Raw genomic sequence first — 10,234 nt, 5'->3', positions numbered from 1 at the left:
ATAATACTTTTGACGCACTTCACCTATTAGATGATACAGATGAGTCGTCTCGGGGTCCTAAGCATAGCAGCCCCATGCCTTGTGATCCATGTTGAATGCAGCAGTATGGAATGTTCGTGGCCTGAACAAACGAGATCATCAGTTAGCAGTCAAAGACATCGTTGCTGAGTTCAGGTTACAATTCCTCGGTCTCCTTGAAACTCGTGTTCGTATCAATAACGTATCTCATATTCAGGCTTTTTTACTACCTCAATGGAAATGGTTTGTGGATTATGGATCGTTTGGTAATCGGATTTGGATAGCGTGGGATGAAACTTTTATTGATGTTGATGTGGTTGAATGTAGCACACAGTTTATTCACTGTCATGTTAATATCCGTGCACTTCATGAATCCATTGCTATTACTGTTATCTATGGGGCAAATGAGTTGGTAGAGAGGAGGGCGTTATGGGACTCCATGGAGACTATTGCTATACAGAGTGCTGATATTCCGTGGCTTGTTGGAGGGGATTTCAATACAGTGCGAGACCTTAGTGAAATCTGTGGTGTATCAGGAGATATTCGAATGGCCATGGAAGACTTTAATACTTGCATCCAGAATACAGGATTATTACCATTACCCATGCAGGGCGAATGGTACACATGGCACAATTGCAGTGCCGGGCCACGAAACCTCTAGAAAAGACTGGATCGCATGCTGATCAATGATAGATGGATGGATCAGTTCCCGACATCATATTATTCTTCCCTCACAGCACGCACTTCAGATCACTCCCCAATGGTGTTAAGTGGGGATATACAACAACAATTAGGAGGTATGTTTCGATTCGATAATTACCTCGCCCTATCTCCAGAATTTATTCCCAGTGTACAGCAGGTATGGCAACATAACATAATAGGGACACCCATGTATGCTGTAACAAGGAAACTCAAAGCACTTAAACCGATATTTAGAGAGCAGAGGAGGAAAAAGGGGGACTTATCTCACAATGTCCAACTGGCAAAAGGGTTTCTTGAGATGGCGCAAGTACTTGTTACTTCAAACAGGCAGGATGAACTATTCCTACAGTTGGAACACTGCTGCCGGGTAGTACTAGCTAAAGCAGCTAAACTTGAACAGATTATGCTACAACAGAGATAAAAAATGCAGTGGATGAAGGGGGGTGACCAGTGCTCCCGGGTATTCTTTCGTAAGATTGCTCAAAGGAGATCGGCGAGAAGAATCTTACAAATCAATGATGATCATGGAGCCACTCACACAGATCCAGGAGCAGTAATTAATGAGTTTGTCATGTACTATCAAAATTTACTTGGTGGGGAACGACGAAGAGACATGATAGATCTTCGATTCCTGCGACCATGGGCTAGACATTTATTGAGTGAAGATGATGTCAACTCCTTAGTCTTGCCATTTACTCATATGGATGTCAAGCAAGCGATTTTTGACATTGCTGAAGATAAGGCACCTGGGCCGGACGGGTATTCATCGGGCTTCTTCAAAGCTGCATGGCCTATAATAGGGCAGGAGGTATCTTCGGCAGTCTTGGATTTCTTTCATACAGGCCGAATTCTGAAGCAGATAAATACTACACTTTTGGCGCTCATACCAAAGGTACATTCTCCTATGAATGTTGGTGATTTCCGTCCTATATCTTGCTGCAATGTACTGTACAAGATTATTGCCAAGCTCCTTGTCCAACGATTGAGTGTGATACTGGACAAACTTATTAGTCCGTGCCAAGCGGCGTTCGTGCCCGGACGAAGCATAGGAGACAATATCATGTTGGCACAGGAACTGTTTACGGGATATAACCAGACCCATCTACCACCCCGGTGCGCTCTAAAAGTGGACATTCGAAAGGCATATGATACGGTGGAGTGGGATTTCCTAATTGCTGTGATGGAGTTATTTGGGTTCCCTCATACATTCGTGAAATGGATTGAGGAGTGTGTCACAACACCCTCATTTTCTGTTGGGCTTAACGGGAAACCTCACGGCTTCTTTACGGGGGCCAGAGGGCTTCGGCAGGGAGACCCTCTATCACCATACTTATTCGTGCTTGTGATGGAAGTCCTACAATTGTGTTTCCTACAGCTGATTGACCAGGATGAATTATTTTCTTTTCATTGGAAGTGTGATGCAGCCAGGATTTTTCAGCTGGGTTTTGCTGATGATTTGTTACTATTCTGCCGTGCCGATATGAACTCTATTGGAGTATTTAAGACAGGATTGGATCGCTTTGCTGAATGGTCGGGGCTCAGGCTAAATGTGCAGAAAAGCCACCTCATTATCTCACGTTCAGCACAAGGACTACGAGAGGAGATGTTGGAAGCACTCGGATTTCAAGAGGGAGTCCTACCGATGAGGTATTTAGGGCTACCTCTTTTATCTTCTCGTTTAACAGTTGCTGATTGTAACCCTCTATTGTTGAAAATTGATAAACGCATTGCGGGTTGGGAGGGTATGGCTCTTTCTTATGCTGGTAGGGTGCAGATTATTAAATCTGTACTCTTGTCGCTGAGTTTATATTGGTCATCGGCGTTCATTCTTCCAAAGAAAGTTACTAACGAAATTGAGAAGAGACTACGAACTTTCTTGTGGAAGGGGACAACAAACAGTGGTTATGCGAAGGTAGCATGGAAAGATCTCTGCCGACCGAAATATGAGGGAGTAATAGGATTCAAAGATATTGCTACCTTGAATCGCACATTAATGACCAAGAAACTCTGTGATATCATCAGGTGCGATAGGACCTCAATTTGGGTTGAATGGCTTTACCAGGGTCGATTACGCGACACCTCCATTTGGACGATTAGGGAGAATGGAGGCTTATGGGGTTGGCGGAAAATTCTATGTCCACGGGCTTTCCTCCGCCCTATGGTGGACTATCAGATTGGCGATGGGCGAACTTTTTACCTTTGGCAGGACCCGTGGCATTATCTCGGACCACTCAGTGTCACATTCCCACGGGGACCGAGACTACTCAGAATAGAGGAATCAGCCAGATTGAGCACGGTTATTAGTGAAGGAGAGTGGCAGTGGCCTCCTATCACAGATTTTGAGTGTCTGGAGATCACACATGGTTTACCCACAATTCATGGAGGGGAGGACCGAATTATTTGGAGATTTGATCAGGGTAAACCTACAACCCAGGCTCTATATAGGCTTTTTGATCCCCCAGGACCGAAAGTAGGCTGGGCTTCACTACTTTCGGGATCACTGAAGATTCCACGTCATTTGTTCATCCTGTGGCTTGCTATTCTAGGCAAATTGGCTACAACGGACAAATCATGGTTAGCGCACCTTGGCCCATGTATTCTATGTAATGAGGGAGCGACAGAGACACATGGCCACTTATTCTTTCAGTGCAGATTTAGTCGACAGTGTCTCACAGCTATCCGGAGAATGGTACGATATTCTTGGCCCAATAGAGACTGGAAAACGGATATTGAATGGGCTTCCCAAAAATGGAGAGGTAAACACATTGTTAACATATCTTATCGAGCACTATTAGCATCATGTGTTTACCACATTTGGAGGGAGAGAAACTTGAGAAGATTCGAGCACACCGAGAGGACACCTAGCACCATGGCTTTATTGATAGTTGAGGATATCAAGCAGCGGATCCTTAGTATCTCTCTACCTAGATCAGTCAGTACAAGAGCTTTATATAGACTGTGGCGTATCCCTTGGCCTGTCGAGGGAGAAACCAACTGATAACCACACTGTTGTACTGTACTACTATTTCATTTTACTTAATGATACTTACATTTACCAAAAAAAACAAAGGATAGCTGCCGTAGAAAAACTGGAAAAAACTCGCGGTTTTTAGAGATTGACGACGATACGGAAATTCAATCTGCGCCTTTCACCGGCGACTTTCAGGCGAACGAATCGGAACCGATGATCGGGGAGACATCAACATTAATTGCGCATGGGAAAAGAGGAGGCTTGGACATGGAAAAAGCGGCTGTTTCGGCGCCGCAATTACTAGGGTTTGCTGCGCCCTTGGACATGGAAAAGGCGGCTGGTTCGGCGCCGCATTTGCTCGGGTTTGCTGCGCCATTGGACATGGAAAAGGCGGCTGTTTCAGCGCCGCAATTGCTTGGGTTTGCTGCTCCCTTGGAACCACCAGCGATTGACGAAACCGAACAGCCGCGGGGACGAGAGGAGTTTTACGCAGAAACCGAAAAGTCGCCGGAAGAAGATGTAACGTCGCCGGTATCTTTGGCGACTGATGCACGTACTACCGGCTTTGCAGAGGTTGGAGTTGAAGGATTGTTGAGAAAATAATCAACCTTGATCGCTACAGATGGAGATCTTGAGCGCGGCTTTCCATTAGGGTTTAGCGGCGCAAACCCTAACGCCGGTTGTGGGGGTGTGCGGATTCCACCGTTTAATCTACAAGAATTCCTACGACTTGCTTACACAATCATTGATGAGGGTGATGAGGTTAGTCGTGAAGCATTGAATGAATTGAAAAACAAATGGGAAACCCGTTTTGGACCTGAAACGATTCCAAAAGTTTTTCCGGCATCCATGGCTGTTCGAACGGAATTGCGCAAACCTACAAGGCATGTTTGGAGAAGCCTCATACCGTCTACAGCGTTGGAACGAACGTCTGCTTTAGGATCTGCCCTTCGCAAAGCTACTTCCGATGAGAACCTGCCGGTAACTCGACTTTCCGACGACCATTCTGACCGGGTTTTGACACGATGGGTAGAAATGCTGGACCTTCTCTGGTAATTTTCCGACTGATCTGAAGGAATTCCGACCGGTGAATACCGAGAACGGAGTGCGGCCGGCGAGAATTCAACAATCGCCGGATTCTGCTGAGATGGAGCATGACGCTGCTGCTGATGTCATCGTTGACTTGAGCCATGACACAATTGATGACATCACTGCTGACCTAGAACATGACACAGCTGTTGATGCAGTCGCTGACCTATGCGATGATGCAGGTAATGACACAGGCGCTGATGCAACTGCTGATGTACTACATGACATAAGCAATGTGGGAAAAATTAGTATTCTCCCTACACAAGAACGTTCCTTTCCTAAGGGTTTGTTTGTGGGCAATATTCCATTGAATGCAACTTTGAATGTGGATGTTGATGACAAAATTGCAGACGCTTTCAATAATTCAGCTCGGAGAACTCTCTCTTATATACCTCCCACAATACAAAATGGTGAAGTGGTTGTTCGACCTACGATAGAAGATATTCGAAATGGATCAACGAAATGGAAGACCACCGCAGTTGGTTATTTTCTTGGGAAACGACCGTATTTTATCATGTTAAAGATTTTGCCTTTTCCACTTGGCCTGGATTGCGGGAGGTGAAAGCCACAACGAACGGTTTTTTCTTCTTCCAATTCAAGATTATTGCATATATGGATGAAGCAATTGAAGGTGGGCCGTGGTTGTTTCAAGGACAAACAATTGTTCTGCAGAAATGGGAACCAGGAATGGTGATGAGGAAATTAAAGCATACACAGGTCCCTGTTTGGATAAAATTGAGACACTTACCGGTAGAATTATGGACTGAGGCGGGCCTCCGTACGGTGGCCAGCGGTATTGGCAAACCCCTCTATCCGGATGCGATTACGAGGACATGCACGGGACTGGACTTCGCTCGTCTATGTGTGATGTTGGATGTAAGTTCGAAATTACATAAACATATTATAATTATGACGCCTGACGAGGAAGGAAGAGAGACACCTTGCAAAATAGACGTGGAATATGAGTGAACACCTCCCAAATGTACCAGTTGTATGACGCTAGGGCATGCGGCCAAGGATTGCGCTCTCAATAAACCATCCAAACCAATTAAACCACCAGTCGCCGTTTACGTCCCTAAAACGGGACTTGGGAGGCCGCCACCAGTTCATGATCAGGAGATAATACCACCAACCCGAGGGGTGGATAAGCAGAGAGATAGGCGTGGTGCCATGAGGTCAAGTCGGGAGGATAAGGGTAGGAGCTTGTTGTATATAATACGTTTGATGCTCTACACTTACTTGATGATGCAGATGAGATGTCACGGGGTCCTAATCATAGCAGCCCCATATGTGGTGATCCATGTTGAATGCAGCAATATGGAATGTACATGGCCTGAACAAACGCGACCATCAGTTAGCAGTCAAAGACATCGTTGCTGAATTCAGGTTACAATTTCTTGGACTTCTTGAAACTCGAGTTCGTGGAAATAATGCATCTCTATTTCAATCTATCTTGCTGCCCCAATGGAAATGGTTTACGGATTATGGATCGTCGGGTAATCGAGTTTGGATTGCCTGGGACGATAATTTTGTTGATGTTGATGTGGTTGAATGTGGTACTCAATTTATCCACTGTCATGTTGCTACTCGTGCACCTCATGAGTTGATTGTTGTCACTGTTGTTTATGGAGCTAATGAAGTGGCTGAAAGAAGGGCGCTTTGGGGAACCCTGGAGACTAAAGCTACCCAATGTATCGACATCCCATGGTTGGTTGGAGGGGACTTTAATGCAGTGCGAGATCTAAGTGAAGTGTGGGGCACTTCCGGAGATTTTCAAATAGCTATGGACGATTTTAATGCTTGTATTGAGAGTGCAGGATTACTCCCACTACCCATGCAGGGTGAATGGTTCACATGGCATAACCGCAGCGCGACACCCCAGAACCTGTGGAAAAGATTGGACCTTATGATGATAAATGATAGATGGATGGCTCGATTCTCGAATGCATCTTATTCTACCCTCACCCCACGCACCTCAGACCACTCACCGATGGTGCTTAATGGGGATAGACAACAGCGATTTGGAGGTATGTTCCGATTCGATAATTACCTTGCCCATTCACATGAGTTTATTGCCAGTGTGCAGAATATATGGCAGCACAACATTATTGGAACACCTATGTATTCTGTAACACGGAAGCTCAAAGCACTGAAATCGGTCTTTCGAGAACAACGGAGGAATAAGGGTGACCTATCGCACAACGTGCAACTGGCTAAAGGATTTCTAGAAGCATCACAGATACTTGTTAGCTCGAGTAGACGAGACAAACTATACATACAACTGGAACACTTCTGCGTCTTGACCAAGGCAGCCAAAACGGAACAAACAATGTTACAACAACGAGTGAAAATGCAGTGGATGAAAGGAGGTGACCAATGCTCCCGGGTATTCTTCCGTAAGAATGCGGATGTCAAACAGGCGGTTATTGACATTGCAGAGGATAAGGGACCAGGTCCGGATGGGTATTCATCGGGCTTTTTCAAGGCTGCATGGCCTATAGTAGGGTAGGAGGTGACTACGGCAGTGATGGATTTCTTTAATACCGCTGACTCCTAAAGCAGATCAATACCACCCTTTTGGCGCTTATACCAAAGGTACATGCCCCTATGACTGTCAGTGATTTCTGAACTATATCTTGCTGTAATGAGTTGTACAAAGTTATTGCAAAGATCATAGTCCAACGGTTAAGTGTGATACTGGACAAACTTATTAGTCCGGGGCAAGCGGCGTTTGTACCTGGAAGAAGCATTGGCGATAATATTATGCTGGCACAGGAGCTCTTTACTGGATACAACCAGTCCCGTCTACCACCCAGGTGTGCCTTAAAGTGGACATTCGGAAAGCTTATGACACGGTGGAATGGGACTTCATGATTGCTGTGATGGAGTTATTTGGGTTCCATTCTACTTTCGTGAAGTGGATTGAGGTATGTGTTACTACACCCCCATTTTCTGTTGTGCTGAATGGGAAACCTCATGGCTTCTTTCCGGGGGCTAGGGGACTTCGACAGGGTGACCCTGTATCGCCCTACCTATTTGTGCTTGTAATGGAGGTCCTACAACTGGGATTATTGCAACTAATTGACCAGGATGAGTTTTCCTTCCATTGGAAATGTGCCACAGCCAGAGTTTTTCAGTTGGGGTTTGCAGATGATGTATTGTTATTCTGCCATGCTGATATGGACTCAATTAGAGTCTTTAAAACAGGACTGGATCGGTTTGCTGAATGGTCGGGGCTCAGGCTGAATGAACATAAAAGCCACCTTATTATCTCACGATCAGTACAAGGATTGCGTGAGGAGATGACAGTACCTGGTTTTCAAGAAGGGGTCTTACCGATGAAGTATTTGGGAGTACCCCTTATATCTTCTTGATTAACTATCTCGGATTGTCGCCCTTTATTATTAAAAATAGATCAACGTATTGCTGGTTGGGAGGGTATTTCTCTGTCTTATGCAGGTAGGGTACAAATTATCAAATCTGTACTCATGGCGCTGAGTTTATACTGGGCATCGACATTCATCCTACCGAAGAAAGTTATTAATGAAATTGAGAAACGACTGCGAACTTTCCTGTGGAAGGGGACGACAACCAATGGCTACCCCAAGGTTGCATGGAAAGATCTTTGTCGACCGAAGGATGAGGGAGGATTGGGATTCAAGGATATTTGTAGTCTGAATCGTGCATTAATGACAAAGAAACTCTGTGATGTAATCAGATGCGATAGGACCTCGATTTGGGTTGAATGGCTTTACCAGGGACGGTTACGAGACACATCCATTTGGACAATTGGGGAACGGGGCGGCTCATGGGGATGGCGAAAAATTCTCCGGTTACGAAATTTCCTCCGGACTATGGTGGACTACCAGATTGGTGACGGGAGGAGATTCTACTTGTGGCAGGACCCGTGGCATCACCTTGGTCCTCTAAACACCACATTCCCACGAGGACCAAGATTACTCGGTTTAGAGGAGTCATCTAGACTTTTTTTGGGTAAGTATAAGTTTCATTAAAAACATAGGTAAAGAGTATAGAGTACAAAGTATAGAGTACAACAATCAAATGGTGGTACCCCCAACAGACCAAGGGATATGCCAAAGTCTATAGAGTGCACATGTACTAATAGAACTGGAAAGATTAATACTAATTATCCTCTGTCTAACGTCTTCAATGATGCAAGTAGCTAATACAGCTTCCGGCCGATGGGTGTGCTCAAATCATCTCAAATTCCTCTCTCGCCATATATGGTAAATGCATGCACCAAGTAATGCTCGATAAGCAACATTAACAATATGCTTCCCCCTCCACTTCCTCGATGCCCATTCCACGTCTCCTGTCCACTCACGATTGGGCCAAGCAAATCGGATATGATGTTGTATAGCTGCAAGGCATCATCTGCTATATCGACATCTGAAGAACATATGATTGTCTGTCTCCGCTGCACCCTCGTCACAGAGAATACATCCCCCTAGATGTGTCATGCATGGTTTATCAGTTGTCGGTAGCTTCTCCTGAATTGCTAACCAAAGAATGAAGTTATGGCGGGGAATCTTCAAAGAACCCGAAAGTAGTGAAGACCAACCTACTTTCGGTCCAGGTGGACAAAAAAGTCTATATAGGGATTGTGTGGTGGGTCGTCCCTCTGAGAACCGCCAGTTGATCCTGTCATCCCCTCCATGAATCTGGGGTAATATGTAAATAATCTCCATACATTCCAAATCGGTAATGAAGGACCACTGCCATTGCCCCTCATTAATGACTACTTGTAGTTTGGCGGATTCATCAAGTCCTAAGAGGCTCGGTCCCCTTGGGAATCTAGTAATAAGTGGGCCCAAGTGGTGCCACGGGTCCTTCCACAAGTAGAATGACCTCCCCTCTCCAATAAGAAACTCTGTCAAAGGTAGTATAGAGCTGCGAAGTCGGAGTAGTTTTCGCCATCCCCATGATCCTCCCTTCTCATTAATTGTCCAAATTGAAGTGTTGTGCAATCGTGTTTGCTTCAATCATTCAACCCATATAGATGTTCGGTCACATCTAATAACATCACATAACTTCTTTGCCATTAATGAGCGGTTAAGGATACCAATATCCTTAATTCCTTGGCCTCCTTCATTAATTGGTTTACACACATCCTTCCACGCTACCTTGGCGTATCCCGACGTAGAAGTGCCTTTCCAAAGAAAAGTTCTGAGCCGTTTCTCAATTTGTTTAATAATAGCCTTTGGTAAGATGAATGCAGACGCACAATAGATGCTCATTGCTGAAAGTACAGATTTAATGATTTGTATACATCCAGTATATGATAATGAAATTCCTTCCCAGCCATTAATGCGAGCATCAATTTTCAATAGAAGTGGTTGACAATCGAATATAGACAATCTAGAAGATAGAAGAGGGAGACCCAAGTACCTCATTGGTAGTTGGCCCTCTTGGAAACCCATAATTGTTAAAATC

At 45.0% G+C, this 10,234-nt stretch overlaps 1 protein-coding gene across 1 annotated transcript; it reads left to right on the top strand.

The window, feature by feature from the left end:
• Nucleotides 1-5,773: 5,773 nt before the first annotated feature.
• On the top strand, nt 5,774-8,154 carry LOC148787783 (uncharacterized). The gene is made up of 3 exons (XM_088881365.1): nt 5,774-6,104; nt 6,199-7,233; nt 7,556-8,154. Exons 1-3 carry the CDS (start codon nt 5,774-5,776, stop codon nt 8,152-8,154), a joined length of 1,965 nt encoding a protein of 654 aa, XP_088737491.1.
• The last annotated feature ends 2,080 nt before the right edge of the window (nt 8,155-10,234 follow it).

This window comes from Sesamum indicum, linkage group LG6 (genome assembly GCF_026168435.1).
Source record: "Sesamum indicum cultivar Baizhima isolate 11 linkage group LG6, ASM2616843v1, whole genome shotgun sequence".
In the NCBI taxonomy this organism is placed as follows: Eukaryota; Viridiplantae; Streptophyta; class Magnoliopsida; order Lamiales; family Pedaliaceae; genus Sesamum; species Sesamum indicum.
Note: the sequence above shows the minus strand (reverse complement) of the source record. Positions and strands in the feature narration are given on the sequence as shown.

What these genes read in the sequence shown, in the direction of transcription:
- LOC148787783 (XM_088881365.1), top strand. Translation starts at nt 5,774, where the DNA reads ATGACGCTAGGGCATGCGGCCAAGGATTGCGCTCTCAATAAACCATCC. An exon ending in TGAATGCAGCAATATGGAAT is followed by an intron (nt 6,105 to 6,198) that starts GTACATGGCCTG and finishes TTGAAACTCGAG; the next exon opens with TTCGTGGAAATAATGCATCT. An exon ending in TGCAGAGGATAAGGGACCAG is followed by an intron (nt 7,234 to 7,555) that starts GTCCGGATGGGT and finishes ATGCTGGCACAG; the next exon opens with GAGCTCTTTACTGGATACAA.